This window comes from Rhopilema esculentum, chromosome 6 (genome assembly GCF_057945365.1).
Source record: "Rhopilema esculentum isolate cy_ngs chromosome 6, ASM5794536v1, whole genome shotgun sequence".
Classification (NCBI taxonomy): domain Eukaryota; kingdom Metazoa; phylum Cnidaria; class Scyphozoa; order Rhizostomeae; family Rhizostomatidae; genus Rhopilema; species Rhopilema esculentum.
Window position 1 is genome coordinate 6,179,651 of NC_142820.1, and position 14,461 is coordinate 6,194,111.

At 35.0% G+C, this 14,461-nt stretch overlaps 1 protein-coding gene across 2 annotated transcripts; it reads right to left on the reverse strand.

Annotated features, from left to right (window-relative positions):
* Nucleotides 1-209: 209 nt before the first annotated feature.
* LOC135686854 (palmitoyltransferase ZDHHC15B) lies at nucleotides 210-12,537 on the reverse strand. Of its 2 annotated transcripts, XM_065203217.2 has the most exons (11): nucleotides 12,195-12,537; nucleotides 11,086-11,112; nucleotides 10,554-10,648; nucleotides 8,128-8,169; nucleotides 7,179-7,248; nucleotides 6,922-6,991; nucleotides 6,522-6,675; nucleotides 5,782-5,914; nucleotides 4,086-4,212; nucleotides 1,654-1,714; nucleotides 1,323-1,463 (listed from the first exon to the last, which is right to left on the reverse strand). In XM_065203217.2, exons 1-10 carry the CDS (start codon nucleotides 12,313-12,315, stop codon nucleotides 1,660-1,662), a joined length of 894 nt encoding a protein of 297 aa, XP_065059289.2. In that variant the 5' UTR covers nucleotides 12,316-12,537; the 3' UTR covers nucleotides 1,323-1,463; nucleotides 1,654-1,659. The 2 variants fall into 2 exon arrangements, with proteins under 2 accessions (XP_065059288.2, XP_065059289.2); XM_065203216.2 differs by lacking the exon at nucleotides 1,654-1,714 and having other exon boundaries at nucleotides 210-1,463; nucleotides 12,195-12,530.
* Between the last annotated feature and the right edge of the window lie 1,924 nt (nucleotides 12,538-14,461).

Consider the following 14,461-nt stretch of genomic DNA (forward strand, 5'->3'; position numbering starts at 1 on the left):
TTTGATATATCCATTAATTCTCCTAAAAACATTAACTAAACCAACAAACAAAGATTGTAATGAACAAAGTTGGGATAAAATTGTACCAAACCTTTATTTCAATGGAGGTAATTGTGACACAGATAAATTCACCTTAAAGCAAACTATCTGCACTTTTAAAACATTTATCTGGGCCTAGTAGTGAGGAGCAAACAGTAGATGTATTGGTATACTAGGTATTGTAATATAATGACAAAAAGATTAAACATTAATCACATTTAATTTATGGTTCCGACTACAACAATAAAAAATGAAAAAGGCAATGTCATACACAATGGTACTTAATATCTGAAGCTATTTCTTTGATATTTAAAATAACCTGGTCATTTGTACAACAGAAGGTAGAAGAGAAATGAAGGTTGTAGGTACTGAACACTAATAATAATTTCTAATACAGATTAAATAGCAATACCTCAGACGAGCCTAGTCCTTTCAAAATTAACATCAGCAGGTGTGGATTCTTTAGGCAGACAATGGACCACATATACATCTCTATTTTCTCCTTGATGGCAAGGGGCAAGTGATTCCATTCCTCAGCTATCCACTGGCAACAACCAGCATGACAATTATTTACGAAAGTTGGCTTATGTCTTTTCATTAGCCTGTTTGAATCTAAACATTCACAATTTTGATCACATTTCCAATGCCATATTACTTGAGGTGCCAAGACATACTTACTAGCTGCAAAAAATAAACTTTCTGTTCTAAATCAAAGCATTATTCACGATTGTTTATGATTTAAAGTCATTTTTTAATATTACTTTTAATGATTCAAATGTCTTTGACCAGTTGGTTGAGCTAGTTAAACTGGTTAGATGAAATCTATATGACACCAGAAAGTTAAATCTAATCACAGTTATTTGGTTCAAATGTTTATTAGGTACATGGTTCATGTTTGGTTTGGCGGGAATACAGCAAAAGAAAAAGCTACAAAAAGTTTCTACTTTCTGCCAATGCGTGATGCCAAAATATAAACAAATGAAAACATTATTTGATCTACAATCTATTTAACAACTAAGAAAGATGGTTGCCAATTCCCCATTTGCATCTTCTACAAATGTACAGATCTAATTTCTACAAATAGACTGCTGCCTGCATGGTTGATTAATCAGAGTGAATGTAAAGGCCTCACATCTTCAGTGCAGATGTTTAATTCCACATGATCTGTTTGTGGTTTGCGGCTTATAACATTAACCTCACTGTCACTTTCAGTCTCATCATACTGTGCCTCTTTACCAATATCATCTTCTTCGATCCTTCTTGTGTCATGTGCTAACACTGGGCTTCTACTTTCATGGGAAATAAGTCCATCCTGCTCAGAACAAACATGCAAATTGCGTTCAAAAGACACTTGTCCATTAAGGAGTCCCTCTGTTTCTGGAGACCGAGTAGCACCAGTAGGATAATTGTAACCATTGCCAAGCCTAACATGTAAGAATGAGTCTCATTTAAACAACAAGGTCAAGTGGCTATTCATCTGCATATTTAGCACAGTCAAACTCTCCCGGCATGATTTTCGAATCAACAATATTAATTAATTTTCTCTTATGAACCTAAAAGCTATAATTTCACACAACTTCTTACTCATAAAATGAAGTATACATATCTTATTACCAATTCCTAGACAGCATTGAGGGATTGCTGACGAGAGGAAAATTCATATCCGTTTCCAGGTCTAAAATACAAAACAGGTAGCCCAACTTTAGCCCAAATATTTTTCTTTATTGAAATCATTTTGCATATCAAGAAGACCCTAAAATAATGTGCCAAAACTGAATACGGGAGAATGATATTCTTACCTATTTGTGAAATCTATGAACTAATTCAATAATAGCAGAAACTTTCTTATAGAATAGCAATATGGGGTTAATGTCTTGAAAGAATATGTAGAACAGTAAAATAACTTGAAATTGTATGAGGAAAATAAGCGAATTTAAAATAACAATGTTTTGAATGTAGCCAGTTGTCTTATATTGTCACATTATATTGTACGAAACACAAGTATATTTATGTAGAACTGGCAGGCCAAAAACCATCCTTGTTTCTACTCTAACAAACTGGTAAGCTATGAAGAATCCTTATGAATGAAAACTTTGTACTGAAACAAATAAAAAAAATTTATAAAGTAAAATTCAAGAAACAAACAAATATAACATTCAATGTCAACTGCCTGCAACTCACATTGTGAAACCCATACTCCTGCTCTACTGTATAGCTCAGTCTTGACGAGCAACAATATGAATAACAGTAAATGAATTATAGAAGCCATTGCTTTGCAACATTAACAAAGCATCTTCATTCTTTCTTAGGTCTTTGCTTGCCAGATTTATAATAATGAGCCTTCATTAGCAAAAGGAGGAAGTGGTTTCTTTTCCTTTAGTCAAGAACTGTTCATGTATAAGTTTTTGATGCAAATTAGCAACCTTCAGTAAGTTTTGGCCACAAAACACAAAATTGCCTTAGCCTGTAACTTGGAAGCCCAAAAAAGAAAAAATTAACAGGTTTTGATTGAAATTAGTTGTCCCTTAGCTAAAGGTTAAGACAAAAATTTCCATGGTAAGTGGTTTTTTTCTCAAGGAAAAATGCAAATCAAAGTAGTGGACCAAACTAACTACTGGAGAGTTATCATTGACACATCTGTCAACAGAAAATCCTATTGAATCTATAAAACTGAACTCTGTGTTATTTTTTGGTTCTTTAGGACTATTGACATATTCTGAGAAGCCTCTTCCAACATGGACTTTGAGTAAAATGCATTGCAACTTGATGAAAAACAGTAGAAGCTCAGGTTTCTTAGAAAGGTTTTAGTCTACAACAACTCTAGTCTAAGGCCTTACTTCTCTAAAACTAATGCTAACTAATGCCACTGCCCTGAAATCCCATTGTCTGTTGAGGTCTCTCTGACTCAAATCTTCATTGTAGAAAAGAGACAAGAATGAGTGAACAAACAATTAGTTTTTCGTTTCTAGTACCTTGATGGATGCTATTAGCTCAGGAGATGATAGACAGAGCCTTTGCTTGAAGAAAGACACTTTTTGAAAATTAACCTTGTGGATTTGCATCCAGCCATCCAATGGGATTTTAATTCTTCTTAGCTCCACTATGAGGCAGAATACTGCTGTAACAGACATTTATTTTTTCCTGAGCCACCATCCACATGCATATCTGGTGGGGCCAATGCCCTCAAATAACTTTGCAAGATATTGTATAGCCAAATGCTGCTCGAAAGCCTTTGGCCTAATCAAAAAAGTCACTATGATCCCTTGAAAAATCAAAACATATTTTGCTACACCCCTGTTGTACAATTCTCCAGCCTAAATGGGGTTTTGGCCTTCTTTTGCAGGCCAATACCAACACTTTCTTTCTTCCCCCAGCCACCCCTGAAAGAACCTTCACTTTCAATTTTGTTGCTCAGTCTGGAAATAAAATGGCAATGCTAAACTGCAAATTCGGGAAAAATTACAAAAACCGCTGCAATAACTATCACAACAAGAACAGGAACACCAATGACAGTCTTTAGTGTCTGTGAATTGTGTCATACTAATGACAACTAGGAATGGGGACGTCTTCTTATTCGACTAAGCTCAGAAAATAAAACAGGTCTCTATTAAAAATGTTGGTCTATTAATTCTCTTTTATTTGCATTAGACATCTTCTATTTTGTTTTCCTCAAAAATTTTAGCTGTCAAAAATGATTTTTTCAACAGTGCCAAATCTAAATTTGCATAACTTGTTATTTTGTATCAAATATGTGCATTGCTATTATCTATTAATATGTTTAAAATGGAAACAAAATTAAAATTTCAAATGATTTTTCAACTTTCTTTACTTTGAGCCACTACACACCTGCAAATACTCTCCAACTAAAGTCTGATATGTTTAACTTTATAGGTTTGTAACAAAAACTGTACATTTACATCTTGTCAAATTGTAACTAAATGAAAACCCCAAAAGAGTGTTATCTTTCATACTGCTTGTGCAAAAGACATTTGTTTAGCATAAATGGTATCTGATAACATATCAAATATTATTACTAAAGCACATACGTTGTATATATTGGGAGAAGCCACAATGATTTCTTTGTTCCAAAAACTTGCCGAATATTGTTCATTTTCCCCAGATTGAAGCCATCTTTGTCTGGCCCACTGCTAAACACTGGGGGTCTAAATGACTCTGAAAATGCAGGGAGTAGAAATTAAGATACAACATGATACAAGTGCAATGTCCACCTGAATGTGACAAGAAATAAAACATTTTCAAATTATCTATGAGATAGGCTACAAATATTGATATCACTTCAAAAACCAAAATAAACTTGCTTCAAAAGAATTGATAACTAAGCAATTTAGAGTATAAGCATGGACCAGATTCAAGAAAGCTCCAAAATTTATGCAAAAGTGAGCCTTTATCAGAAAACCTCCTGCATATCGTTTTCGAGCTTATGCTATGGTCTTCCTCTTCTTTGTTTGCCGCTTACCATGCCAGACAGGATCCCCTTTTCCCAAACCTTCACTTCTTGCGACATGGCCAATAAAGGACAGTTCTCTTTTGTTGACGCTGTTAAGGAGGGAAGCTGTGCCAATTTCTGCAGAACCCATTCATTTCTTTTTCTCGCTCTTCAACTCGTCTGTAGCATCAAATCTCAAATGAACTTAACCAATTTTTGTCAGATTTCTTTAGAACCCAGCATTCACAGCCATAGGTTGCTACAGGGAAAACTATGGGTATGAAGAATTTGTGTTTTTGTTTGAAGTGTGATATCGATATTGCAGTCCAAATATTGCCAAGGCTGGTGACTGCATTTCTTGTTCTGATCTCCTTGCTGTCATTGCAAACCTTGCTGTCAAATTATCAACTGTTTCAATTACTTCACCGTTCACAGTGGTGAGGTCTCTCATTTCAATGTTCTCTGGATCACCAGCCATCTCCTTAACTTTCATCTTTTGCATGTTTAGCATCAGTCTTTCCCGTTCACTAGCTAGTTTGACACTTGTGACGAAGTCTTCTAGTTCTTGCATGGATCCAGCAATAAGGACAATGTCATCAGCGTACTGGAGGTTAGTGACAATTTTTGCTCTCATTTTTACAGGTCCTCCAAACCCGTCTAAAGCATCTCACATTATTTTTTCAGAGTAGACATTAAAAAGATGAGGTGATATTATACAACCTTGGTGAACTCCTTGACCAATGTTGAAGAGATTTGTCAAGCCATAAGTGGTATTTACCGCTACTTTCTGGTTGCCATAAAGCTCTTTTATGAGATGGATAATGTGCGTTGGAAAGCCAATCTCAAGCAGTTGTGCTCTCCACAGTTTTTCATGATCAACTGTATCAAATGCCTTCCTCTAGTCTATAAAGCACATGTTTTTCATACAGCTTTACTTTCAGACAGCCTGCAATAACTTTCAAAAGGAACCTGCTGCAGTGGCTGATTAAAGATATTGTTTTGTTGTTGCTGCATTTCATTGCATTCTTTGCTGTAATTTAGTCAGCAAATTCATCAAGACGCAACGGTCACACTACATTTTCGCTTGCAGGCTCTGTGTTTTTTGCATGGAGCAAATACATAAAAACGACAGCCCTTGCAACAACAAAATCAAATGTCAATATAGGAACACCATCATCCAGTGTTCCTATAGGTGCACCTTGGTGAAAATGAAAAGAAGCTTTGAAATGCTTGGTAAATCGCTTTTCATATAAATACTAGTAGTCTGGTAGCAAAATAAGATTTGAACAGCTTACCTAGTGTTGATCTGTTATGCAATGCAAGATAGATATGATACCCAAACAATGACCACAAACTGACAAAAAACATTGCCCCAATGAAGAACAAGAATAAAACATGCAAACTGCTATCTGCTTTAGGAACCGCAGCCTATAAAAGAAGATTATTCACTGGTATAACTTAATGTACCTGGATCAGATAACATTCAAAATCTTATAATTATTGTTGGGTTAATCAAAGCTTCAAAGGGGCTTTCTTCTATTCAATTCTTTATTAGTGTATGTTTTTCCTCTCTCATTGAAAATCACCACTCCTAAGAAGTTACTCCAAGTTTTGTGAGCAGAAAAGACCAGTACCAATTTAGTTGTGCTAACTTTATCTGAAAAAGCAGTTGTGGATCCCTTTTTGTATCTTTATCGAATGTGTTATAATTCATAAAGATGCGTTATCTTAGTGTCTGTTTGAGGAAGCCCAAAAACAATGCTTCATTAACTTGCCTAAACCTCGAACAAAATTGAAAAGTGCAGTTTTAACTACACCTGGTGGTTCCCAGGTGGTCACAGCTGGGCTCATTAATAATATTTCAGATGTGATGTAGTTTTCTGAAGGCCTTGGGAAAAAGCTGGAAATGATGTTGTAAAATTAAAAGCTGGAGATAATTTGAAAAAATTTGATTTCACAATCATCAATAGACAAGAATATCTATTTGTCTTTTATTACAGAGGAAAAGAGATGAAAAAGCAAAGGAAATAAGTACCTGCCAAAACTTCAGGAAATACTTCAATGTTGTTAATGACACAAAGCATGTATAGATAATGCCATGAAATAAAAACAGGAAGAAAAACTTGTAGTTTGCAAATCCAACACAATTGTTCACCCATGGACAATGGTGGTCCATCTTTAAGACACAGCTAAAAAAGAAAGTAGTCTGTGATATGAAGGAAAGTAAAAGGTTGGCTGTTATTTCAAATAAACCAGAAGAGTATAAAAAAGACTATAATTTTTGAAATGGAGCAGATATATGTTTGACTCATATAAAGACAGCAAAATTTAAAGATGGAAACTAATCTAAAACTTTATTTATTAAAACTTCAGAACATTCTTAATAGTATTACAAAAAATGAAAAATTTCAATGTCAAAATCAATTTAACCTTACCTGTTGCAAACTGAACAGTGATGACATCTATCAGGTTTTATCAGCTGACAAATTTCACAAAATCGTGCTCCTATAAGCAGGAAAAAAGGGTTCCGACAAATTACAGTTAGTCAGAAAAACAAATCTAAGCATGCTTTGCTAAAACGAAATCTGGCAAAAAAAATTACGTTCGTGTCAAGCTTTAGATGACAACATCACATATTTTTTTGTACATTATAACACATAAATTTTGTCTGCTGGTAAAATCAAATCACTACCTCCAGAGATTGATCTTGTTTGTATTGGTAGGTTCTTGCCAAGCTCATTAACAACAGCCTGTGGGTTTTCCTACAAACAATTTTGAAATTTATAAACACTGTACTAGATACTTGATGTGTGAAGGAAAGTTTCAACTTATTTTTATGAAGAAAAGTTTCAACCTTTGAAAGTTTTAACAAAAAGAAAAGTACCTATATTGTAGAATTATAGAGCATCTAATTTAGTAGTATTAAAGAACATCTTATACAGATAACCTGATTAAGGCTCTTTGAAATTTAATCAACGTTAATACTACTTGCATTTCGAAAAACAACTTGTGACTGTCAATACTTTAAATCAAATCAACAGCGTGCACACTTTCTAAAGATGTGCGCTATTGTCCTTATTGTAACGCAATCGTTCAGCATTGTTCTGTTGAAATTAAAACACAATAAACAACACCTATGCAAAGAAAATTATCAAAAAAAAACAAAATGATGCTTTCTTGCAAAAAAGTTCCTGCATAAAATTACCTCTGGACATGTTAACAGTTAATGTTAAAAGACACCATCTACATTTAAGCTTAGCTGCAATTTGTGGGGTAAGTCTTCAAAAGCTAGTCTGTTTTTTCGATAGTAGAAGGGGAATAAATTGTCACACAATCATACATACAGTTTGCTTACTGATTTTGCCTAGGTAGAATCAGATAAAGGGGTGAATCAAATAAAGGGGATGTTAAAATGCTCAAACAACGTATAAGGTAACAAACATATAAATCTCAAAACTAGACAAGATTTGGGCAGTCCTCTAAACGAGCACATTGTTCTCCTATTAGCAAACTTCAGGAAAACAGGCATTTATTGGAAAATTAAATTTTTCAATTAAAAATACAAAATAGTCAAGTGATTTTTGTTTAATCTATATGGAAAGTGAACAGGGAACTTTACAATAACATCAACAACTACTTACAGCTGAATCATATCTTTCTTTGTCAGGCGCTGACAAATAAAACTGAAATATGAAAACATGATGTTAAATTCCATTTATGTGCACTTCAAATAAACTCTACAAGCTTCAGAAAACTATGGCTGACACCCTGCTCTTTTCGGTGACTCGAGAATTCACTGTGACTGCAACATGTTCACTGTGGCCTTTCATCGCCAGCACTCCAAAATTTTAAAAATGCTCAAAATATAAATTTGAAATCACCAACAACGTATTATTTACAGGAAATTCTTTTACTTTATTTTTGCACCTATACCTGTCATGTTGTAAGTGAAATTTTTATGGCAGATATGAAGCTACAATCCTTGCCAAAATTGTTGGAATACCTGCGCAAAGCTCAAGCTTTTTTTTGAAAAATCCCCCCTACCCCCCATTACAATGTTGTTCAATTGGGCTGTTTTGATCCTGAAGGTAAAAATTTCTTCACAAAAAGCTGTATGAAGGTATTGAGAAAATAAATCAACATTGTATGGGGGGAGGGGGTTGAAGTTTTTAAAGTGACAGTGATATTTTGGTAAGGTAGTTTTAGACTTGCTTTGTTTATTTGCATGCTGCAATGGGAAGGCATTCCAGTTATTTTGGGCAAGGATTGTAGATAGAACTAATTTACCTAAATTCCCTCTAAAAAGTCTAAAAGTTTCCTGTATTATGATACTTTTTGCAGACTGGCTGAATTGTTTGTTTCAGAGCACCAAGCTCTAATTTAGCAATTTTCTTGACATTCCATAAAAATTTTACGAGAAGAATTAGTTTGGAGATTTGTTGGTGAACAGGGAGCAGAAAACGGGGGAAAGGATAAGGCTTTCTGCCCTCTAGTACTTGTGACAGGTGTGCGAGTAAAAATCACATAGGACAGCGGGTGATTTTTCCGCGGAATTCTGTAGGAGTGCAAGTGATTTCTTTTACAAATTTTTTTGAGAAAGAATTTTGTGATGGCAGAGGTTACAATTGTCCATGAAAAACATTGTTAGAATCTGTAGAAAGTTATCTTCGAAACAAGGAATCTGGCACAAGACTGAGTGGGAAACATCATCAATAACAGTCCAACACACGCTGGCATGGCCAAGACTATGATGATGATGAGAGGGCCTGGTTTCTATAACTTCTCTGGGGGAGCATGCCACAGCTTCTTACGGGCGGGAGCCTCTTATTGTGAAAGCCACGTGTCTGCAGGGGGCAGTTTGCACTTGGGGGTTTTTCTGTGGGGGAAGGGAGTTTAGGTTAACTCTTGGTGTTAGTTCCTTCTTGACTATTTGCGCCCTGGGATGCCTTGCGAGAACCGGCTCAATGGAATGATTGAGGAAAGCTAGGCACCTTGGGCTAGGGGGGCTTTGCGAGAACCCACCTTGGGTGGTTGACCACATATTTCATTAAGTAAAAAACTTTTTCACAAATAGTACATTGATACTTTGTTATGGTCTTACTCAACCTGACAGCATAACCTTCACTGCTATGTACGATTGTTATCAACATAAAAAATTTTATGATAAATAAACCGTCCCTTCTAAAAGTATTTGAATGTTCTAGCAAAGTGTTGGTCTAATTCTTACTTGTACCATGTAAATGAAAGAGTATACCATATTGTCTCTTGTATACCTGCTGTGGGTTTATTGATTTAACCTCTCAACCAAAACTCTAAGCATATTTGTAATGCATTTATTTTCTCTTTCATTAAAGAGATACTGATGCAGATTTTTGCACCAAAGGTTTCAATGATACTTTATGAGCTACAGGTCGGAGGGGTCATAGTGCCCAAAAATATATTTTGTTTATCTGTACTAGATGTGAAAGGGAAGCTTTGATACTTTGAAAATTGGGATAAGGATTTTTTATATTCTGCTTCTTTTGTGGTGTGCTGTGCAGAAACAATGGGTTTGAAGTCATTTGGCAGTTCTCATCAAGATGAAGAGCGCAATGGATCATTGGAGTGGAAATGGAAGTGAAAGAAAAGTCTTCAATGTTTGCCATTAGTATAAACAAGCAAATCTTGTTCCTGTGTTATGACACTTTTGCACACTTGCACAATTTCTAGCACCATAGTTTCCACCAAAATCATACCCCCACATTTCTGCCCCCCTCTTGTTTGACACAAAAATTTGTTCACCCAAAGTACATAACCTCTAAATAGACTGATCTCTAATTATTTGGGAAATCATTTAATGATTACAAAATGTGTGTGTTAGTGCCTCTTTAAACACACATGGGGGGTTATTGAAGGTGGGATTACTTTTTCAGAGTATAGAACAAAGGGCGATTATTAGAGAGCAGGGCAGGAATACAAGCGAGAAAATTATAGGCAAAATTTTATGAACTTTCAGGAAAATGTTCTGAGAAAGTTCATTGTGAGAAAAATATTTCCTTGAAATATCATAAATGAGAAATTACATTACCTGAGAAGGGACCCTTCCAGGATTGCTCATTATTGTTCGCCAGTATGACACCATGAATATGATAAAAATTGGGTTATATAAGGTCAAGTATATCACTGAAAAAAATGAAAACAAACAACTGAGAACAAATTTTTACTCAAAACTGTATCTTTGAGGAAATCTCTACCTTTTTTAATGTTTCTGACAAAAAAGAATATGTCAAAGTTGCTGAGCACTTTAAACTAATTCCAGCAATAATCACAGTTTATTTTAAACTTTCCATGAAAACAAGGATATATCTCATTCAAGCTGAGAGTTTCCAAAAAGATAAAATATTTTTCAGGTTTCTTTCCAGTTGTTTCCAGCAAGGGTTCCATTCAAATTCAATTAGACTTGCCAAAACCTCAGAATACTTCATCTATGACTGGTTTTACAGGTAAATTGTTTTCGCCTGTTATCCTACACTTAGAATGCAGTTAAAATGTTAGCATGAAATATATTAATCAAATTGAACTAAAAGGAACCATTTCTCTAAAGAAAAGTTAAAACATACCTCTTTCAGTAGTATCTTTTACTGTGCCTACAGGTGAGACAAATACATTATATTACAAACTGGAAATTAATGGTAAGATGAAGAATTAATGTTAGACATTGCAAAACAGCTTTATAAATATAGAAGCAAATACTAAGAAGTTACAGAACATAATTCTGGTGACTATTTGCCCCTAAATTATTTTCTGCCGCCTACGCTTGCACGCGAACAAATCATGTTGCAAAATAGCAGGTCTCCTTGTTCCAACTGCCCGGATTAATCTAAATTTGCAAAAATGGGCGGACAGGATTAGAACAAAAAATTATTGCCCTGGAAACGCGTTCCCCGTGCATACCCAAACTTTGAAGTCTGACACTGGATAAGGGAACAAAATGCTATAGAATGAGACATGAGGGATAACAAAATTTTTCACACTCTACTGAATAGGTAGGTTGAAGAAATAAAATTAAACATACTTATTCCAGTTCTATATACTTGGCTGAAAAATCTATCACATAGATACTTAGCTCCTTTTTTGCTATTAAAAATAAGTAAATTCAGAAAAAATGATGGACATTCTTGATGGACTTTGAGTAGCAGTGCAGATTTGAAGGCCTCATTCAAAACAATTCATTCGAAAGGCATAATCAATAACATTTTGGAATAACAAACAATTATGAATAAATTATGAACGAAAAGATGAACAAGAAGAGGCAGGTGTAACCAGGAAGATGCTGCAAATGTTGAAAAATTACCAATTTTTGAAAAGATCAAACATAATTTTTTCCAGTGAACGATTAAACACGTACAGCTTCAACACACAATTAAGGGTCAGTAGTATCAAATGCGGAAAACGAAATAGGGCGACGTAACACATTTAGGTAGACGTTGTTATGCGTGCGTGTCAACACTAAACAGCACGGTGAATTGGAAAACAGTTTGACGATGACTAATTTGAGGTTGTAGAATTACTTATGTTTTGCTGGAAAATTAAATATTAAGTTGCCTTATTTTGAAAAATATTTCATATTCGCATTTTTTTAACTGCAACTGGCCTTTTCTTGAAGGTTTGGTTGTTGGGGGCCTAGCGCACGGTGCCTTAAAACATAATAACGCATAAGTAGTCTTACCAAATCCAAAAACAACCATGTATGCAAAATATGACCAAACGATAATTGCATTGATTATAATGACCGGAAGCCATGCCAAAGGCTTTATGAAAGTACGAACAAGACTATCAGATGGTGCCATTTTCAGCTCTCTGTTTTCGACATCGAAATTTATGTCGAAACCGAACAGATCCAAAATCTCTTTTTAAGTACCTCATGTAAATCGATAGGGAAATTTGCTGTCTTTACCAGACTCCCATTGGCTTCTTCATCATGTAGAACCACAGAATAGGGATTGCAATCTCTTTTCTGTGGTAGAACTCGAAATTAAAAAGTGAGGAAAGATTTTGTCGGAAAAAGAAAGCGTGACGTGACCATGCCACTACGATTTTTTAAGACCATTTGGCAAAGTTCAAGAGAGGGGCCCTTTCAATAAATTATCTAAATGGGGTTCATTAAGAACTCATCAAAAGTTTTGACCACACCCTTTTTTCTAAGCTGAAAGTAGGACTCTTCTGTACAGAAAATATTTTGACAATTCGAAGACGGCCTTTGAAAAATCATGGACACTTATTTTTAGTTTGAAATGTTTGCAGTTGGAATGCAATCGCCTACTCAAAGATTCTGATGACACGCAGGCAGGACTGAGGACAAAACTGTATCAATCAGAAAATTAATTAACTGAAACTTGTTCAAACCACCCCTTTGGGTGCTCTTATAGGGTTTTTTTACCATTAACATCTCAATGCTATCAAATATTATCTAACTAAATACACGGGATATTTGGTGTAATGAGACTTTGTGTCACTCTTTTCATTTGGGGAGACCTAAAATCCAAATTCATTTTATGCCATTCGTACTTATCTCGAATTCAGTTCAGTTCAGTTTCATATTTTAAATTCGCCACATACAATTTATCATAACAAAACTAATTAATACAAACAATTTACTAAACTACAATAATAACAATAATGCACCTAAAATTAATACAACATACAAATACCGAACAAAGAACAAGATAAATTGCATGGGGGGAATTACTTAAAGGAGGAGCTCTCTCAGTAGTTAAACTAATCAAGGAGAGAGCACCCCCTGTTTCAAAAATTTTTAAGACAAATTTGATTATTTTAGGCATAAAAGAAACTATGGGCAGATGGTGACTTTCTATATCAATAAGTTTACAATCAACTTTGGTAATGGTTTTGAAAGACGAAGGCTTTGAGTTTTCGTCGAAAAATATTAGCAGAGGGTGATTTCTTTATATCCACAGGAATGTCGTTCCAGCATTTAGCTCCGCAATAGCGCACTGACCTGATACCATAGAAAACATGCTTATTAAATACAGCAGGGCTGGACAGAGTTTCTTGTAGATATTCACTAAAGGTATCAAAAGTTGAACCTGGATGACGATAAACACAACAGAACAGATAGTTTTCCTGCATCTCATTGTTCAGGTGTCTAATGTCTTTTTCACCTCCGAAAAGAGTATTTCAATTGCGTTCTTGTAGGCCCGTTCCTGTACTGCCACCAGCTCTTTCGCAACTTGCAAAGTTTTCTCCTCCATCGCTAATAACCACTGAACTTGTAATTTTATTAAAACAAACAAACAAATAAATTCTCATTATATATTTAACATTCAACAAACTGTCCCATGCATTCTTTTGAATGAATTATTTGAATTTGAGGAATGAATTATTTGAATTGAAGTCTTCAGCACATTTCATATGAGTTTTTACAACGATACAACAAAACAAGTGTTACATTTTGAGAAGAAAGATTATAAATGTAGAAAAAAGGAACACCGCAATGCGTCGAGAACAAACAACAATGAATAACACACGTAAATTAACTATGGCTAAAGATGATAAAGCTCGGTAAAACAACGACTTCTACCGTTTATCTGAATCAGACTGGCAATTTTTCAACTAGGTAAGGCACTCCAATGAGGTAATGTCATTTTTGAGGAGAAGACCAGAAAATAGTAAGACTTAAATTCCGGGGGTAGAAAGAGGGTAGAGGAGGGTCCTGCCCCCCTCATATCCTAGAGTGACCCTTAACTAAAACGTTTGCAGATTGAGGAAAAATAGTGGTAGCATGTTGCCTCAACCCTCTCCCCCATGACTGGGTTGGTTTGTACATGTTTGTACATTACATCTGTATATTTTTTCAATATAGTCTTTTCCATGAGTTTATACAAATTTTGGGCCCCCAATGTCAAAATCTTTACCACTCCCATGCTTCAAGTAGTATGATTTGTGACACTTAACTTTGAATAAGTGATAAAAGTT